At 41.8% G+C, this 21,321-nt stretch overlaps 1 protein-coding gene across 3 annotated transcripts in view; it reads left to right on the forward strand.

Moving 5' to 3' along the window:
* Nucleotides 1-670: 670 nt before the first annotated feature.
* Atg16 (Autophagy-related 16) overlaps nt 671-21,321 on the forward strand; it is a 324,538-nt gene continuing 303,887 nt past the window's right edge. For 2 of the 3 annotated variants that reach the window (XM_089589364.1, XM_089589365.1), the window contains exons 1-8: nt 671-1,328; nt 1,452-1,710; nt 1,795-1,957; nt 2,028-2,116; nt 2,757-2,810; nt 3,297-3,435; nt 4,498-4,603; nt 6,305-6,447. In XM_089589364.1, the coding sequence (XP_089445490.1) occupies nt 1,196-1,328; nt 1,452-1,710; nt 1,795-1,957; nt 2,028-2,116; nt 2,757-2,810; nt 3,297-3,435; nt 4,498-4,603; nt 6,305-6,447 (1,086 nt within the window). In that variant the 5' untranslated portion in view covers nt 671-1,195. The remainder of the gene's footprint in view (nt 1,329-1,451; nt 1,711-1,794; nt 1,958-2,027; nt 2,117-2,756; nt 2,811-3,296; nt 3,436-4,497; nt 4,604-6,304; nt 6,448-21,321) is intronic. The other variant, XM_089589366.1, reaches the window with a different exon arrangement.

Here is a 21,321-nt window from a genome sequence, read left to right on the forward strand (position 1 = left end):
AAATGTTTAAATATTAATCATGTGTGCCTATATTTACCAACTTATTTGTATAAATTGAACTTTATACAAAAACTCATGATACAATCATTGATTGTCTCAATCATTATTCTAAACGTTAGTGAAAAAGGCGGTTAAGGACGTATACTTAGCCTGCGGACTATGGGTGTATTCCGCAAATGCTGCCAGCAGTTAAGTTACGTAGGTCGTGGTAACGCCGCATGGTCGGGTAGCGCTAGCGTCAACCTGTACTAACTGTCGGTGGGTTCCGCATGTCAACAAACTCCGAAATATCAGATGGCATGGGAGCGAAAACAGTAAAAAATATCAAAGTTTGTTGACATGCGGAACCCACCGACAGTTAGTACAGGTTGACGCTAGCGCTGCCCGACCATGCGGCGTTACCACGACCTACGTAACTTAACTGCTGGCAGCATTTGCGGAATACACCCTATATATAGGTATACTTTTTCCTACATGTATATCTATAACGCGTGATAATGTCAACAAGCAGTGTGCGTACGACTGCTATATCTATATATGATTTCGTTGCTTTTATTATTTATTCGATTGTTATATCATAATCTGACTGTGCAATATCTCCCTCTCTCTCTCTGATAACGTATAAAGTTATCTCCTCGCGGACCAGTCAATCATTGTATGATTTAAAACATATTGCTCATCTCTCTCTTTCTCTCTCTCATATCAAACACCGATCAAATCTAAATTTCGGTCCAACGACATTATATATGTAGTAGTGAGAGCATTAGCATCCTTAATGGATGGGCTTCTAAGTATGCGCTATATGTGCAGTGAGGCCAGTGAGTGATGATTTATAAGTATTGAGTGTCGTTTTATTATTGTTTTCCTCTCAACTGCGAAACGCGCGCGACGAGTTTTGAGGTTAGAAGCTGCCACCGCTGCGGCTCCTCTCGATCGCGCTCGTCGATCGTTATCAAAATTTCCCAAAGACGAGTTGGGCCGCGATGACGCGCTACTCGCACGCGAGCACGTCGTGTCCGGGTACGAGGGTCCATGTTTTATGAGTACAACAGTTTCCGTCAGCGATTACTTGAGACTTTACAACGAAATGTAGACGATAGCACCCATGAATCAGAGCTCGTTTTGTTTGAGTTTCCGAAGAACGTGAGGTGTGTGTGCCTGCGTTTTCCCGGCGAGTTTAAAATACCTGCATACGATGGCAAGTCTCGAGTCGACGACACTAACTCACCAGCCCGGGGAGGCCGCCTCTTGGAGGCAGGCCATTGTCTCTCAATTGCGAGAGCGAAATAATAGCCAGACCAAGTGTTTCTATGATCTGATTGGCCTGCGTAAGTTATTTTCAGACTGAGCTGCTTACTTTTAGACTTGACTTTTAGGTGTATTTGGCTCTAGGCAAGGTGGTGCATTCAAGGGCAGGTTTAGGAATTAATTTTATAAATCTATGTTTGCAGATAATCGCCTATTCGACAATGCCAACACTCTACGAGGAGAAAATCTGCAGCTGTCAATTATAAACGACAAGCTAAGGACTGAGGCATTGAGTGGAACTCCCGGTTTGGCAGCTAATGCAGCTCTTGAGGCTAAATTACTAGCACAGGCAGAAGAACTGTCTGCGTTGCATAAAAGAAGGGGCGAACACACCCAACAAATCGTTGATCTGAATAATAAACTACAGGAAGTAACTAAGGATCTTCAAGCAAAGGAAACTGGGTATTTGAGAGATCTTGTACAGATCTAAAGCAAAATAGCAGTTTCATTAACTTTTTAACAATAATGGATATATTGCGCTTTTAGTTTGGCCGAAATTACAGAGCAAAACAAAAACTTGCAATCAGAAATCGCGAGATACATAACTAAAGAAAAAGAGCTGGAGAACATAAACCAAATGTTAAGGGACGAGCATCAAGCTCTCCAGCTTGCCTTTGCTTCCCTAGAAGACAAGCTCAGAAGAGCTCAAGTAAATAAACCTCATCATTGAACTTATTTCATAAAATTTAGATGTGATTACATCAAATGTATGTTTTTAGGAAGAAAATCGGCATTTAGTAGAACGGCTGATCAAATATAAAGCAAAAGACGCTGAAAAAATGAATGAAGAAAACGACAATTTTTTAAAGTAAGTACTGAAATGCCTGTGCATGAGTGACTTTCAAGTTACACCATGTGTCTGTCTGTTATACATTCATCACTTAAACTTTGGCTTGTACTTTATCACACATTACATATGGTTTGGAAAAGTATACACAAAATTGTTTAAGTAAATTAGAATCAAAGTGTTGAATTTCGAAATTATTAGTTAGCCTGTAGCTTGTTATATAAATATTCTTGGTATAGCATGGGTCTAAGAAAAATTAAAGGTAAAATCAATGTAAATAGCTTATAATGTTATAGTAACATTCATCAATACTAATTTGCACAATTTGAAATTCCTTGTATGTGTAAGTCTTAAACTGATGAATTTGCTTCTATTGGTGTGTGCTTTTTAAAAAAATTTTCAAAATATTTACTTGTTAATTTTGAAAAACTGTTTTTCCACTCAGCACTAAATTTAATTAAAAACGTTTGTATGGTTGTATTCACTTGTATTTTTAAGAATACACACATTTACTTTATTGATCTCTATCAAGCAAATTACATAAAATAAAAAAAGATTTGTAATACCAGTTATGCAGTCCACTCACTTTCAAGACACAATGTTCAGTTTCTGTAGTGCTTATCACTTAGCAACTTCACTTTGCTTGACATTTTAATTTCAGTGAGAATTTTACCAGCCCGACAGCCTTTTTGATGCATACCATTTCAAAGTTTGGGTAAGTTAAAAAAAGCAACGGAAAATTGCTTTTAAAAAAACAAAAACTGTTTTTTCTAACACCAAATCGCTTTTGGGCTGGTAGCAAAACATTATGCTACGTTTTAATAACGAAAGTGCACAACAATATATTCATTTATAACAATGAAAAGAAATTTTTGTTTCTGCTTACTTTAATGAACACCTCGAGTTATTTGTATGTTCTCTAATAACTAGCAGTAGTATTGGGGTATATTTACAATTGGTAGTGATGGAATGACAAATACATATTATTTTTGCAAATTACGTTGTAAGATATAGCTTGTGGGTTAAATATCTGCATGAAAATTTCTTAGCATGGCAATCAGAACGAACATAAGAACATAATATGCATGCTGGGTATGATGTGCTTAACAAAAAAATTTCGCTTTAGTTGCAAAAATTAATTATTTCACTGATTTTCATACTTATTATGGACATATAACTTTTTTTGCATTTGTAATTTTAGAAAAAAACAAGCAAAAATGCAAAAAGAATTGGAAGAGGCAGCAAGAGATACTAGAACTTCGAGTCCAGATCGTGCTAACTTGAAGGAAGGACCACTCACTCTCCCTTCGTCAGTCCCCACTAAAGTCTCCATTAAGTTTGTACGTTAATGCTTACATAAGACTTGTTACTATTCAACGATCTTCGAAAAATTTTCAAATCAAGGCAGATACTGATAGTGCATGCAATGTTTTCTATGATGTTATGCACAAGTGCCTTTGTTTTTAATGAATAAGAACGGAATGTTTCAATGTATGAGATTGCTCATAAGTGAATTTTATTTTACTTTGTTGCTTAATTTGAATGAGCTTAAATGCTCTTACTCATAATTGGCATGGAGAAAAAGTTTATTATCATAGTTCGATTTGTATGATGTCAAGTCGTTTTAAACAAACATTTCATTGAAAAATTGATATTTTTAGGTAGAATATTAGCTTTTACATTTAATGCTGAGACAGTATTTTCCTGTACTACATAAATTAATATTATGTTAGTTATTATTGTGATAAAATTCATGAAGTATGTTGTTACATTCATCTATATTTTATAATGTACTTGAGTAACAAAACTGTGGTACAATGTTAACTATGAAAAAAATTAACAACTAAAATTAATTTTACGCTAAAATTCGCTCGTCAATGACAGTAATCATTGAATGTTATTTAAATATTAAAATAAAAATTTTGTTCAATATCAAAGTATAATTGAATTGTAGAGCTAGAGAGTAGAGTAAATAGTTCACATTTGTAGTTTCCTAAGCTTCATAACTTATAGAGCTATATTGTACCACTATCTTTCTTCCTGAAAAAATTGATTCCAATAGTTAATTACAGTATCCTCGACAATATTTTTACTTGAACTTTTCAAATTTTTTAAAAATAATTTATGGTTCTAAATTTAAAATAAAATCTACTTAAATTTACACGTAATAGTTATACATTGCCAAGTAGTCATTCATTTCGCTTTTGTACTATTTCGTAACGTGTCAGTACAGAAACAACGTGCCGAAGCGGGAATTTTGTGCCCAAAGCATCCGCTTTGAATCGAAAAGTAGCATGAATCACGCAAATAAAATGGGACACTTGGTTAAAAAATTAAAAACTGCATGCCAAATGTGACGATGATAAATGGAAGATAAATTTGATCGTAACGTCGCTTTGCAGAATGCGCACGAGGGCGAGGTGAACGCCGTTAGATGGTCACCTACTGACAGGATCCTCGCTACAGGCGGTGCCGATAGAAAGGTGAAGCTTTGGGATATAGGCAAAGGTGAGCCATGTTTAATACAAGCTTTGTGTTACAACCATGTGTTTTGAGCTATACAGCTGATGCAACGTGTTCCAGCCGGTAATGGATTGCGTTCGCATTGAAGCTTTGGTTTGCTGGTGTTGAAAACCAAATGTATGAAATAACACGTTGATTAAAAGCTCGTTCCTTGGATCTGAATATTTATGTACGTGACTTAGGAATACCCAGCCCTTTGGCTTTAAAACCTTTTAAAGTAATTAACAGTAAAAAGGAAGAAAAGAAAAAACTAGTACCTACGTATTTTAACGAGTACGTGAACTAGAATATATACTAGCTCATTCATATACGTATTAGTATCTATAATGTTTCGATGACGATGGATGAGTTTTTCAATTATTCGTCAATCTTTGTTTGTCCTTTAACTTTCCTTATTAAGAAGTACAACAAAACAACGAACAAACCACCTCATTCATTGTGTATGAAAGAAAGGCTAAAGAATGTAATAATTATGTGCTCAAAATTGGCACACCTCGGGGAAAAAAAAAATTAGAGAGCGTCTCAAGAAGCTCTTCACTCGAAAATCCTTGTTCTTTTCACACTCCCTCTTATTTTTAACTTACATCGCCTTCACTCGAAGGTGGTAGAAAAAGTGAGGAAAAGGGAGAAACAGCAACAAAAACAATGCGATATTGAATGACAAAACGAGGCCCTTACGGCACACAAAAGGGGCTCCACTTCATTTTTATCATCTCGGGCAGAGTCAGCCCCGTGAAAGCACTCGCCCTCATTACGTTGGGAAATAAAGCCCCCATTCAGTCCCGGTCACGTGGAGTTGACATTATTGTGTACCTCGAGTGGCGTTACATACATTTGTACAAAACACACACACATACACTTCCTTGTGCAAAATGAGGACACGCGAGCCCAATTTTCACAAACCGTAAGAAAAAAAGCTGTAAATCGCACTCTTTTTTTTTCTTTTTTTTTTTTTACACAAGCGCTTTCCCGTTCATGTTTGACAAGAGCTACCTTTTTGCCTTATTCACTGGCACTCACACCAAGGCTTTTTATCGCATCGCTCCTTATTGCGAATCAGCAGGCAGTTGAGCCGCTAATATCTAAATGTACTCCGTTGTCGTCTATCGCACACTCAACCGGAGTATTTGAAATTTCGATGTCAAACAGAGGGTTTAACACGCACAAATGCGGTATTATTATAATACAGAGTATAGAGAACATTATAAACAGAGAATGCGGGGTTGGGCATTTAAATGCAATTAAATTCATTCGCAGTACGCCCACGCGACTTTGGGATAGTGAACTGTTCATTTTTATTGAACGTAGTGCGACCGTATATACAGGACATGATTTTTTTTTTTCTTTTAGTTTTTCATTTTGTGAAAGTAGGCAAAAAAAAAAAAGAAATTCATAAAATGAATCCTTTTTTTTTTTTTTTTTTTTTTTCTGTGAAAAATTACATTTCAATCGTCCCGTTGATCTTTTCAAATTTTTCCATCAAATTTTCCACCGTATTGAAGGTTGTTTAGTGACTTTTTTCCATACTTTTTTGAGAATCAATTGGGAGGGAAGGGAATAATGTTCACAAGAAGTATATATTTTTCCTCTGATGGGAGATAAAATTAAAATATCACTGCCCCGCGATTCCGTGTGCACGGAATTACAAATTATTCAAACGACGGCATAAAGTTATTTGAATTGCAGGAGGATACGAGTGCAAAGGGATGCTAGTGGGTAGCAACGCCGGCATCATGTCCGTGGATTTCGACTCGTCGGGCAACTACATTCTCGGAGCTTCCAACGACTTTGCAAGCCGCGTCTGGACAGCGCCGGATTATCGATTAAGGGTGAGTGTTTTTCCAAGTCCCTTTTTCAACATCTACACGTGTGCGCAGTGCTCATTTTTGTAGAGAAAAAAACAATGTCTCAAAGAACTCTTATGGAAGCCACAAATATTCCGCTATCCGTAACCAACGAAATGAATAAAAAAAAACAAAAGCCCAAGATAGAGCTTTTCCGCAAAAGTCACAAAGTCATCGTGAGGGTATTATTGTGTTATTGTTCCTTCAACTGCAAAGGCCACGCACACCTGCGATGTATTTCCCAATTACGTATACGCGGTGGGCATTGAAAAATCCTCGAACGTGTATACTTATTGTTTGCGTGGCACGAGACGCTGCCCGTGCACATTTTTCTCGACAACGCGCATTACACCCCCTCCGATTGGTCATCGAGCTCCAGGCGGGAGAAAGCTCAGCAAATGGGTCGCAAAAGCTCGTTAAGCTTATACGAGCACGTGGAGCCAACCCCCACCCATTCCCGAGTAAACAGATGTAGGTGTGCGTGCAACGGCCAAAGGGATTCAGAACGCCTGTTTTGGCAATAGAATACGAAATTTATCGTCCAGCCACCCCTCGCGGCTCCGTTCCTTTTTTGCGGGCGTTTGCTCCATCTGCATTCGTAACGCGTCCTCGTAAAACTAATGATGCTTTTTTGGCCCGTCCATACATGCATACACCGTATTGTATAAATATACGTGCGTTACACGCGCATGAGCGCAACCTCGCTTTTTACCACGCCGCTGTTTACTTATTCTCGTTTCTCTTGGTAATTTATGGAAATGCATGATGCCGTACCTCCTATACGTGTAGTGAGTACCCCCGTACGGTAATTTGTTTGTATCATTACGCGCGCCACGCGCTGACGCGAGATGTAGGGATTGAAATGACGATGCACTTTGATGCTTTCGCGAGATAAGACGCGTCTCTCTTTCTACGCGGATGCAGCTTTTGCCAGATGCAGGGCTTGATTATTCGCGAGTTCATCCTGCACCGTCCGGTGAATTCCGAAGAGAGATAGAGGGACGAAACTTTCGCTCGCTTATCCAGGAAGAGGGTTAACGTCATTAAAACTTTCGCGCAGGCTTTCCCTTGTTGTTCAAATATTTTAGCCCCGTTCTCCCCGGCAATTGTCGGAGCGTAAGCTCCCTATCGTGCTTTTCTCGGGGATCCCGCAACTTTGCGAATATAATCGCGGTTAATATTCAATCCAAGTGGATTTTCGTGGATTCACGGCTTTGCTGCTGTTTGTCGTTGAAACATGATGTGGTGTGAGCAATGATGTTTCGGAAACCCGAATTTCCGAGCTTGATTGCATTCAATGATCGCAGTTGTTTTCAATCACCGTTGAAGCTTCCGTAAATTCCGAGCCGTACAATTTATTTAGGCTCAGTAATTTCCGGCTTTCATCTCTTCGTTTTGCGATTTATTCGATGCAAAAAATTTGTATTTCCTCTTTTACTGGCGCACACCCCCGGAGGATAAACGTTTAAATGACTAATAACTCGAATTGGCGCTACGAGAGATGGGGCAAAGATGACAAATAACTAGAGAAAAATATTAATAAAGCATCAACAGCTCTTACGAAAAATGATGAACTTTCACGCAGCCAAGTGTATACTTGTAGTTCATAGAGCTGGTTAATAGTTGTAGATTGTTATTTTTGAGCCAGAAAACATAGTAAGTATTCATTAAAGCAGCAGCTCGTATCAAATTTGTTTCAAATAACCCAAAGCCAAATAGCACCTGGATAAAGGGACAGAGGAAGTTTGCTACATTTTGCGAAATCACACGCGGCCTTGGACAAGTCAATCCCGAGTTTTCTCTTCGATGAAAAAAAAAACAAAAAAAGAACCCCCACCTTTATACGCGATCTGCGCAAACAAGACCCGCTGGGCCACACCCATCCTTTGTCTTTGAAACGTGGCCCCGTTAATTAGACTTGTTTTTTCCTGTGATCTTCGAAACCCACTGCGACAGCACGGAAAAAACAAGAGATCGGATGACGTTCGACTAATCTTCGCGATGGAAGGGTAAAAGCACCGAAAAGAGCTGGCAACGGAGAAGAAAAAGCCCCTTGAAACCAGCCTTTCTGACAACCTACTACACTGCCCGAGCTTGCGCATTACGATTGATTAGCCGAGAGAGAACCGTGACTCGGGAGCTTTTTTGCTGCGTAGTTTCATTCAAAATTCAAAAAAGGTGCCCCGTTGGGTTTTGATTTTCCTTTTATTCTGTTAGCGATCGATCTCACCCTCGGCACGTTTGTTCGACATCGGTGCCCACGTTATCGCCCACCACCTAAAGTAATTAAATTACCCATGTGGCCGCTGGTCTCCTTCTTGCCTTCGGGTTTCATTTCCGGGGATTGGCGAGCAATCGCGCGTAAAGGTGCGGTATCTCATTTAGGCGGCGGGCGCCACTCTGCCGATTGAAAGAAAAGGAAAGATCATCCCGACTGGATGCGTCCGCTCTCTTGAGGACCGTTATCTCGAACACGGATGGGAAAACGCAAGTATCTTTGAAGTATATCTCTCTCCTACCCCACACTCCAAATTTCTCCCTGGTAGCAAAACCATTTACGTGTTCTTCCGTGACGTTGTTCCTATTATTGTATACGAAATTTCGAAATTAAATAAAAGCCCCTCCGAAACACCTGCAGCTATTTGTACCAGAAATGGTGATAACTATATTATTATTCTGGCGTCGATACCCGTGAGCATCGTGTGGTTGTTGTTTCTTAATATTACTATCACAGGTATACGCACATCTGATGGGAAATAGCAAAGAATCCCCGGCAACGCGATATGTGAGACACTATATTTACTGCTCCTTCGCAGAGGGGGGGGGGGGTGAGCTTTTCCAATGCGCGGAAAAAAAAACGCCAGCCTCGTTGAAAAGCGAAAGCTCGAAAAACCATCCGTAACATGTGCTTGCGTTTATAGGTATAGTATCATAGTAAAAGAACAAAAAGTAAGGAGAAACCCTCGATTCGGTAGATACCCGGAACAGAAAACCCGTTAATCGCGTGCAAGTCCGCGACTCGTGGGGGTTTCTCTCAATCATCGTTCAAGGATTTTCCAAATCTTGCTATTCTCTGGTATTCCATCAGTCTCTGTCAAGGCAAAACGGCGTGTTTTTTTTTTTTTTTTTTTTTTCTTCAAATGGAAAAAACACCGGCTCAATTCATTCAGCTGACGGGCCTTTCTCCTCATTCTTTTTCCATTTTCTGGACGGGATACCGATTCGAAAGGATTCAACTCAACGACAGCTCAATAGGTATGGCTGCTAGCTCTCCGCATCCTGTTCAAAGTAGCTTCGTTGTTGTTGTGGTTGTTTGCAAATGTACGAGTCGGGTCGAGAGGTGGTATACAGGGTACTTAACGAGGTTCTTAATGCATATGTATGTGCCAGCAATATGTTGAAAACGGTAGGGGCTAAGGTGTATCTTTATGGAAGCGACGCGTCGTAATCCGCTATACACTAATGAGCCGCAAGCTGTACGAGGGTGAGTGGTTCCTGCGAATCCGCACTCACGTTTGTAAGAGGTCGAGGAGGAGGCGGTTGGGGATTAGATGAAATCCCCGGGAGAGAAATTTGCGGCGGACACCACCCCCCTCCCCTCCGACCCTCTCGCGCTCGCGAATCTTTATTCAACGAAATCGCTCCAAACGAGAAAATGTTCTCTTATAGCGTAGGTGTACTTTCTGAGGGAGAGAAGTCCCTTTCTTTTATACCTCACGTATTGTATAAGTATACCGAGATAATGAGAGCACATACTGGGATGGATCGAGTACACGCGACTGTTCGACATAATGGTATCTTTCATTCCCAGCGTTTATGTTGCGTTAGTAGTATGTTTTACTTATTCATTTATTTTTTACCTAAAGTGTGACAAATCAACATCATATATTTGAAACGACGGTCGAGCGTGAAAAATTAACCTTCCCCCGGATTAATACATTTCAATACCAACGACTCGCAAACCACGGCCGATGGGACGACATTGGACGACGTAGCCAACTATACGTCGCTATATACGCCGTCGCGTGATAAAAGCTCTTGTCATTACCGCGCGCCTATCTCCCAAAAAGCGCTCCTCTTTTTCTCTTCCACTGAAATCTTGAGATTATATACGTGTACAGGTACCTATACGTGTACCACCTAAGAAGACTCTAAGGTGCATAAAATAGGTGATGGTTGCAGTGCTATGTATTTGTGTAGGCTGTTGTCACTGACATTTATGATGCTGCAGCCGGCTGACAAATGAAACGTCACCGATAAGTAACCGTTGACGTCGGTCTTGTTGTGATTGCTGTTTCCTGTCGTGTTACGAAAATACACACATAGTATACACGGGTACGTGGCCCTAGTTGATGCTGCTGCTGCAGGTGCGCAATAACCAGCCGCCCATTGTACTCGGGTGTCCCGCCCCTATCCTCCGACGTGACATATTTCTTCGAAATTTGCGTTTTTAATCCCACCCGCTGTGCGCGTATACGGCCGATGGGTGTGGGGGTGTAAAAAAGCGCTCCGCAACCGCGAAAAGGGTGCGTGCGCTTCAAGCACATGTATGTATAAAATATATAAATATGTACCCTATTTGTACTGAACGCGTGTTGCGTCGTATGAAGTTGTTATATAGACCTCGAGATATCGCGAAGGTGTCGGGGACGTATAAAAATTTAATGGTAACGCTTTGTCGGGAGGGGATGGGAGCGGTCGTACGTTTCTTGCCGTTGCTAATAATTTTTGGTCACATAATTATATTGCATGCGACATGACAAGCGAGTCAAAGACACGCATGCGATTATTGATAATATCGTATCTCGCGTGTTCAGGGTAGACAGATACATATAATGCGTTCGCGATAGGTCATGCAATGTTATTCATGTTGCATATACGTATACGTATATAATTTAAAAGTCGTTGTGAGGGAAGAGGAGGAGGAGGAGAAATTTTAATTTCCATCACTCGCGTGGGAGGTGCAGGTATAAGCGTACAAATCGCGCGAAGCTTGCGAGAAACGACGGCAGTTGATTCTCGGATTGTAGAGGCGCCATGTAATTACATATGCAGCGTCAAAGTCAGAGTGTGATTTCTCGACAACGGGCATGAGAAGTAGCTCTGTGTGTGCGCGTAACACCTATATACACAATTGCACGGGCGAACCGAAAATCTTGATCCCAAGAAGGCGCTTGGGCGGACTCGGCAAATTGAACTGTCGCTTCGATGACGGATACTTACTTTTCGTGATCCCGGATTTATGGTGTACGTAAAGGGGGAGGTGGTGACGCAGCAACAGCGAAACGTCAGCGGCAGAAGCCAGTATAGTGGTGAACGATTTATTTATCAGGACAGGCCAAGGCCGTGTGTACCTGGGGCGAAAAAAGCACTGCTGCTGATGCTTTGCCGTTATTGGTCATTTTTCTCTTCCCATGAGAACAGGTGAATATTTGCGGCGTGCCGGCGAAAGGCAAGGTAACATCGTTTGCAAGTATAGTCGAGCACTGAAATGCATAAGGAAGATAGATAGATAGATAGAATAAGTTTATTAAGGCTTTGGGGTCATGCCCCATATAGCCCTGAATATGCAAATACAATTTGATTAACAATTTATAAAATATATACAAAAGTATTAACAAGAATAATGTAATTTTCATATAATAAATCACTTGATAAGTAACGCAATTTAACAGCTAGAGTTACATGGTATACTGTCTAGTATTATAACTTATATTTAATTACATAAGAGGCTACTTAGTGTATTATCATGCGGTAATGGATTAAGAGTCAAGTTAACATCATATTCAACTCTATTCCGCCACTGATTAACCTCTAATTGGACCAGTTTATTACGAACTTTTTGCTTAAAATTACTTGTAAGTCTGAGATCAAATAATACATTCATATCAGAAGATAAGTAGTATACGCGATCGAATCGGTGGTATTGGTGTTTTAATATATGTACGCACATACACACGGATAGCAATAACAACTTGCCTGCTGCTGTTGACGGTGCACTGATTGAATCATCCGCGAGCCGAAGCCGGAAGATGGATATGCAATATATACGTACGTTTATACGTTTTATGCTCGTGCAAGCTCGCGTTATGTGTTTGCCGTTTGCCGTTTCTTGATGTATACATAAACTCCCGACTGCGGCTGGCATGTTATCCGAGGGCGCTTCGTTGTTTTAACACAGCCGTATTACGAATCTCATTATTCTCGAATGCTTGTACCTTATTACATGCCGCATGGGCCCTGCTTCCTGCAGCTTATCAAATGCCTTTACCCTATATATACACTGTTCTATTTCGTCCCGTGGCTTTAGTGGTGCGCACTTCTCTCTGTATACAAATGCATCCCCTTTCTTGCACCCTATGTTGTTGCTGGTGTTTTTATCATTATTATAACAATACAATATACTCGCTCTCGATGCTCTCTTTTTCTCTGTTATCGTGATGCGCTGCAAATCAGATTGTCAACGTAGTCGGATGAACGTGAGAAGGTTTATAAGCGAGCACGGACTGATTCTTTTTTTTTTTTTTTTTCTCTTCTGAATCTCTGATCGCGAGGTGTTAATCGAGCAGTCAAACAGGTGTGGACAAATATTATTCTGGCTTTGCTTTTAAGATCCCCTTTTTCGTAGGCTTTGTGTTTTGTTATTGCGCCTTCGACGCCTGTCGGCTTAGTAGCCCTTGGACGTGGGATTTTTTTTCTCTTTTTCTTCCTCTCATGTTTGCATTCCATTGCGCCTTTATTTCATTTTTCATCAGTTCACGATTGGCGCTGTACGCTTTGTGGACGTTAATTTCAGTAGAGGTGAGCGTACATTTTATCTTGGCGAAATATGCGAAAAACAATCGATCTACCAACAAGAACGATCATAAAAAGAGTATTTCTTTTTCAATCTCGTTAGCCGGAAGCTTGTCATCGAGATAAGTTGAAATTTTTAACAACCCATTCTTTCATGTCATTTATTCATCGTTTCAAAGACGATTTTTGCTCTGAAACACAAATGTTCACGTTTGACTCCTATTTTTGAAGATTAACGGTAGTTTTAGGATAAAATAATGTCTGTTGTCGTATTTCCAGTTTTTTGTTTTTTTGTTTGTTTTTTTTTTACTTCCCCCGTCTTAATAATACGATGAAAATTGCACTTGTGTCGCGCGTGACTTGAATTCCAGGCGAGAGCTTTCGTGTCTCCGCTGCGCTTACTTGTGGAAACAGCCGACGCGGCTTGGCGTGCAAAAATTACGTGTTGGATATTGAATTTTTCAACTGTGATTTTAATTATGTAAAAGAGGAGAAAATAAAAAAAACGTGCTGGGTATTTAATTTTTTAACTGTGACTTTCATTATATAAAAGAAGAGAAAAAAAAAACATACAAAGGACCTCCAACCTCGAACATTCGCAAGTTCGTTATATTTGCGTGCCATATAGTTTCGTTTCCCTCGAGGAGTACGCCGATGTAAAAAAAAAAATTCTCTTGAATACTTTTTTTTCAGTTTTACATACAGTGTTTAGCAGAGTATAGTCCTCTGCCGCCCTATCGGCTGCGTCTATGCGACGTCGCCGACTGATTTCTTAATTTTAATAAATAGGGAAACCGCGGTACAAATATAGGTAAAATTAGAAGTACGTTAAGAGATTAAATTCACTTTAACTAGAACTGATACACGAATTTACAAACAACTATCGGAACACTAAAAAATATGCTAATTTTCGCGTGGACTTCAAAACAAAATGATTAAATTCACTCGACCTTTAACACTAATTTGAACAACTCACTGAATTTAAACTATAACGGAGGAAAGGATGGCGTTGGGTTAAATAAAAGGAGACGCTATGTATGAGCCACAACGAAGATATATTTGTGACTCAAAGGAGGAAACTCCGAAGAGAAAACCCCCTGGAAGAACGACCAACCGATACAAAAGTGAAAAATATGAATAGAGGTATAAACAACTTCCTGGTGGAAACAAAAGTGTGTGGATATGCGTATGTGTGAAGTATGTGTGAAGTATGTGTGAAGTGCGCGTCCGCACTGTTCTCGCTCTCGATCACCGTTACACGGTTCCGCTGACGCGGATTTTCGCCGTGTTTGCTCGCAGCACGTCGATTTGAGACAACGAACACTAATAGCAAGAAGAAAAAAGGATATAACGCGTGAGGTTAAACACGTGTACCCGGTATGCAAACGATGTAGGAAACTCCCTCCGCACGATGAGACAAGGAAATCCGATAAAACCAGCTAGTATTCGAGATCGCAGTAAAAACTGTAGACCGCTCAGTACGAACTGTAACTTCGGAATGACCGCGCCCCCGCCGCATCTTCTTCATTTTCGCATCTCGGCCGTCGGCGGCTCCACCCCTCTCCCTTCGATTTACCTTAAGTCTCTCGGATGACGTCCACCAATTAGCGCGGTAGAATAAGACAACTATATTAGACAATGCCGACCAAACACGAACAAAAACGATCATGAAAACGAATCCTTTGCCGGGTGCTCGACGTGTTGCGATACGCATCCGTGCTGCGAGGCTTGCTTCTCCGCCACTCACGTGGTGGCCCGTACGTTTTTAGTTGTTTACGACTAAACATGCTCCCCCCGTTGCGAGGGAAGCGAGCAAAATTAACTTCGAATCCGTGAACCGTATGTCTCGATGATATGTCGTTAGTTGTAAGTGTGTGTGTGTGGTGGTATACGTGTTTACATTCGAGTAATTGATATTTACAAATATACAAATCGTAAGATATCGATATGAAGTTTAGACTTCTTCAGTAGTTGATATCGGTAGTGGACACAGATGAGTGATATTTCGCTTGAATGTCCCATGCGATGTTCTTACGGAGACGACGCGTATGATGCCATCGGAGCCAGGGTAGACCTCAGCGACGACCCCCAATTGCCACCGCATGCATGGTTGATTTTTCTCAATGAGGAGGACGATTGAGTTTACCCTGATTTCGTGGTTAGAGTCGTGCCACTTCTGTCGTTTTTGCAATTCGTGGAGATACTCCAAGTTCCACCGCTTCCAAAAATCTTGCCTTGCCTTTGTGATGAAGCGCCACACCGAAAGTCGATTACCTGGAACACAAGAGAGATCAGCCTCTGGCAGAAAATTCATCGGTCTTCCAATCAAAAGATGTGCCGGCGTGAGGGCCGTTATGTCATTAGGATCGTTTGAAAGAATATATAAAGGTCTCGAGTTCAAAATAGCTTCGATTTCTATTACCAGAGTATTGAGGACTTCGAAAGTTAAAAGTTGCTCGCCAACTACCCGTTTGAGATGATGCTTAAACGATTTAACCGCAGCTTCCCACAACCCGCCGAAATGTGGCGAAAGAGGCGGATTGAAATGCCAATCGATATTTTGTTGAGTCGCAAAATGATTGACTTCGTTACGAAATTGGTCGGAGTTAAATAAAGTATACATTTCTTGTAATTGATTTTTTGCTCCGACGAAGTTCGTACCGTTATCTGAATATACATGACTGGGGATGCCTCGTCGGCCGCAAAAACGTTTAAAGGCTCCTAGAAAACCCTCAGTTGTTAAATCGCTCACTAGTTCAATATGGACCGCTTTAGACGCCATACATACAAATACACACCCGTAAATCTTTACCTTGACGCGATTACGAAATTTCTTCTCCTTCATGAATAATGGTCCGAAAAAATCGATGCCCACCTGCGCAAATGCGGCTGCTTCGGTAACACGAGCTGACGGTAAATTTCCCATTTTGCTGTGAATAGGATTGAAACGATTTCGCACGCATACGACGCATTTTCTAATAATTTTTCTAACCTGATGCTTTCCGTTGAACAACCAAAACCGTTGTCTGATCGTGTTCAATGTCGTTTGATTTCCGGCATGCAATGTTCGGTGATGCGCGTCGCGAATGATCAGATCGGTAACGTGATGATGCGATGGTAATAAGACTTGATGTTTTTGATCGAACGAAATTTTCGCATTTTTGAGCCTGCCGCCTACCCGTAAGACACCGTGCTCATCGATGAAGGGATCGAACTCTGATAGTCTCGAACGTTTTGTCCCTTTCGAATCCGATAAACGCGCGATTTCGTCCGAAAACTGCTCTTGCTGAATCAAACGGTGGATTGCACGCTCCGCTTCCCCTTTTTCCTCCACGCTGATCGTTTTTCCCTTGTGCCGATTCGAACTCCGCATTCGCAAACAATAGGCAATTACGTTAATTAATCTTCCATACGACGAAAAACGCGAAAATATTTCCTTCCCAGAATTTATTACGAAGCAAGCCTTTCCTTTCAGACCCGGTAATTTGCTCGGCACCGTAAGAGCAATTTTCGGCCACTCGATCTCGGATTTCTTGAGCCACTCGGGGCCATTGAGCCAAACTGGGTTTCTCACGAAGTCAACCGGTAGTTGACCTCGAGAGAGCGCATCCGCTGGGTTGTCCTTCGTTCGCACATGCATCCACTCGTGAATTACGTCCAGCGCTTGAATTTCGCTTACTCGATTAGCTTCAAAAACTTTAAGAGTCGCTGGTGACTTTTTTAACCAATGTAGAACTATTGTCGAATCCGACCAAAAAGCTACTCGATCGATTTTGAAATCGAGCGCTGGACACATTTCCTTATATAAACGCGTAAGAAGCTGTGCGCCGCATAATTCGAGTTGGGGAATCGTTTTTAGCTTGAGTGGAGCTACCCGGGATTTCGCACATGCAAGACGAACGACGCACTTTCCTTGCCGATCAAACGAACGCAAATAAATACACGCTCCGTAACCGGACTGACTGGCATCGCAAAAGCCATGCACCTCAATTCTCGTTGGTTTATCGATCAAAAAATTGCGATTTACCGCAAAGTTACGTACAAGATCAAGCTGACGTGCAAATTCTACCCAACGTGAATAAAGCTCTTGCGATACCGACTCGTCCCAATCGCACGCCTCTTTCCAACAATCTTGAATCATACTCTTTGCATACAATACGATAGGCGCCAATAAACCCAACGGATCGAAAATTTTCGCGATTTCAGAAAGAATATGTCGCTTTGTAATCCTCTTTGGAAGTTCTATGCCCTTGACCGTATAATTAAATGTGTCTGACTGCGAATCCCACGTTACTCCGAGTGTTTTTGAAACGGTTTCTTTTTTAAATGCGCAATCTAAATCGAACACTCTTTTTCCCAAGCCCTCGAACGCGTGTTGATCGTTAGAAGCCCACTGCCGGATGTTGAAACCGCCGCGTTTAAGAAGACCAATCATCTCATCGCGAATTTTCATGAGTTCCTCGACCGAATCTGCGCCCGTTAACAAGTCATCGACGTATAAATCGCGTTTTAAAATTTTCGATGCACGTGGAAAATCATCGCTTTCATCGTCAGCTAATCGGTGCAGTGTACGTATCGCAAGATAAGGGGCCGAGGCGACTCCGAACGTCACGGTATTTAATTCGTATACCGCAGTATTTTTACCGTGAAACCAAAAGACTCGCTGATAACGCCTATCGTTGGGGTGCACGAGTACCTGCCTATACATTTTTTCAATATCCGCTGTCAAAACAAACGCGTGAGAACGAAAGCGCAATAGATGCGTAAACAATTTAGGTTGAATAGTCGGTCCCACGAGCAGCTTGTCGTTTAACGATATACCTCGATCCGTTTTCGCGGACGCGTCGAACACCACGCGTACCTTTGTTGTGTTACTCGATGCCTTAACGACTGCATGATGTGGTAAGTAATATCCGTCCGCGTTTTCGTTTTGAACCAGCGTCATGTGACCGAGCGTTATATATTCTTGAAGTACCTTCGAGTATTCGCGGCTGAGTTCCGGATCCGCCTGTAACTTTCGTTGCATCGCATGAAAACGCCGAAGGGCCTGTGCACGAGATTTTCCTAATTGAGGTGACTCTTCGCTGAAGGGAAGTCGCACTATGTATCGTCCCGTTTCATCGCGTGTCGTGTGTTCAGTGTAATGACGCTCGCAAAACGAGTCTTTCGTCGCGATTGAAGCCTCGGGTTTCATTTCCTCTATCGTCCAAAACCTTGCAAGTTGTTCCGTCAGAATCGTTAAATGGCATGACGCTACCTGTTTCTCCCTCATCTCGCGCAACCCGCCTGCGATCGTCCAGCCCAACTGAGTTTTTTGCAAAATTAAGTCACTCCCTTCGCGTGAAAGATTAATTTGACCGACTGATAAAAGTGATAAAGTGGCCCCGGATCCAATCAACATGTCTATTTCGCGCGGAATGTGAAATTGTGGGTCAGCTAATTTTAAATTCGACGGAATATTGATTGACGCACGCGGAAAGGGTTCGTCTGGTATGAAATCTGCAATTTTAGGGATTGTGAGAAACGTTAGTTTTTTTGAAAAATCCTTTGTCCGCGATCTAAAATATATTTTCACGCTGTGTTTTGTCTGTGTATTTAATGTATTTATTGCACCTACGGGAATTGTACACGCTCGTAATGGCAATCGTAAGTCACGCGCAAACCTTTCTGTGACGAAATGCGCCGTAGCGCATGTGTCTAAAAGCGCGCGAGCTTCAACGAAATTGCCTTGTGCATTTCTAACCCGAATAACTGCGCTCATCATCAGCTGTGACTGCGGCGCTCGAGTAATCGTCCCTAATACGCTTGTTCCTAGTCAGATAGACTTCTCGGGCTTCGATTCGCGATGTAAAGAAGTATGATGCTGCTCGCCGCATTTCCTACATGTCCCTGACTTACAAGTGCCGGTGTGCTTGTTCAAACAATTTTTACACAACCCTTTAGATAGCACGAATTTCCAGCGATCTTCTACTCCCAACCCACTGTACTCTGAGCATGAATACACGCGGTGAGCTTCTCCGCAACGCACGCATTTCAATCCGGTGGCGGTAGTGGCCATTGCACGCGCGGACGAATTTTGTTTCGCCTTTTTAAACGTTTCCGATGCTTGTTCCGCTTGTCGCTTGTTTCCCCTGTCTCCCGTTACGCGCAAGATTTCACCCTCCATCGTGGAAAGCCGGAATGTCGTCGCATTAACGAATTTGTAAAATTCGTCGAGTTTCGGAAGTGCGTCGAGATCTAACGATTCCTCCCATTTTTGCCGAATACTAATCGGCAAAGCTCGCTCTAATAACCGCACGATAAGAATGTCGTCTAATTTCACGCCTAAGGAGTCTAAAACGTTCAGATGTTGACGCGTGTCATCAACGAGCTTTGACAGACCCTGTGCACTTGGCGTACCTAGTGCCTTGATGTCGATCAAAGCATCAAGATGTTTCGCGACGAGAATTCGCTTTCGATCGTACGCTTCGATCAGGATTTTCCACGCACTCTGATAGTTCGCTGCGCTCGCATTAAAAATTGAAATTTTATTCAACGCCTCTCCCTGTAACGCGTTTTGCAAATAAAAGAACTTCACCAAATCGTCAATATCCGTGCGCGCATGTACCATCGTCGCGAACGCGTTTTTAAATGGCATCCATTTGTCGTACTGACCGCTAAATTTAGGGAGTTCCGCGATCGGTAATTTTAATAATTTTTGCTTCTCGACGAACGTTGACGAACCTATCGGTTGGGTGCTGTTCGTCGGATCGGTTAAAGACCCGCCTGGCATAGATGCGACGCGAGTTGCGAGTTCGTAATATCGATCCCGGATCTCTTCGAGCACCGTCGCCGCTTCTTCATCTGGCTCCGTCATCGCGAGCTCTTCGTGCAACTCCTCATACGCAAAAAAACTCGCCTTCAAACGCTCAAGTCTCAACACCGCGTTCGGTTTGTCAACCGTCCCCTGTTCCAGGATGTTATGGAGCGATGTTAGCTGCCCCTTCAACGCGGCCCGTTTTACAGCAACTGTTTTAGCTTGCGACATCTTACTTGACCGACGATTTCAAAAAATAGAAAACCGAACTCCTACAAATAATGAAAGAAACAATAGAAACTTATTTAGAACAAACGAGAAAAACAAAAAAAAATTATAATGTAATAAAACTCCCCTCCGATGTCGTTGAGGTTAATTTACTAAAACGAGAGACAAACAAAAATCTGATTCAACAGTTCCGGTATTATTTAAATTAAATTCAAGACCCTTCAGTTTGATAATAAAAATGACAAGACCGACTAATTAAGTAAATTATACGAAGAGATGTAACTACTATATTAAGTCAAGTGATTCGAAAGTATTAGCGAAGCCACGCGTGGAAACAAAAGCTACGAGAACGCGACCGTTACGTTAGCTGGCCCGAGCGTGTTCTCTCTCCCCCCGATTTTGGTACTTCTCGTTCTAGCTTGCACTCGTTGGACGCGTGATCGTCACTAACACGCGCCAACTCTCCTACTGGCTGTGTTTGGCGCGATTACCAAGAACTCGAATTACACGCACTCACTCTCGCTCGCCGGAAAAACGACGTAACGAATTTCCCGCACTATCGCTGTATGGTTTTCACTTCGATTTTCGCGCACTTTATAATAATATTCTAGAGAAATAAATCACTGTATACAACTAAACGCCAATCTCAAACTGATACTTATGACTAAGTAGAAGTAGCTAAAGAAAGAGGAAACGAATGCGTGTGAGTTAAGATAGAGTGCAGTCAAAGAGAAATTACAAAAGAAAAACAATTTTCGTGAATCTTAGATAATATAAGCGCTTGGTAAAGCGTGGGGCACTTAGCTTTTTTCGATGGTGCACGTGGCGGCTGACGATGAGATCCCTCCCCGCCTGGCTTCGATGGCAACGGCCTCGATGACCTCTCAATCCTTGTCCTCGTAGATGCTGTGTCTCTCCAAGAAACCGAAAGATGCGAGACAACACGAGAATTCGCGATCACGAGAAACGCCGAAATACGAGGAAGTGTTCACACCTCACAGGAGGCACCAAAATGTTTAGCAGAGTATAGTCCTCTGCCG

The sequence above is a fragment of the Copidosoma floridanum genome, unplaced genomic scaffold, assembly GCF_036245765.1.
Source record: "Copidosoma floridanum isolate Cflo_tuat_1 unplaced genomic scaffold, Cflo_Japanese_pri ptg000009l, whole genome shotgun sequence".
Classification (NCBI taxonomy): Eukaryota; Metazoa; Arthropoda; class Insecta; order Hymenoptera; family Encyrtidae; genus Copidosoma; species Copidosoma floridanum.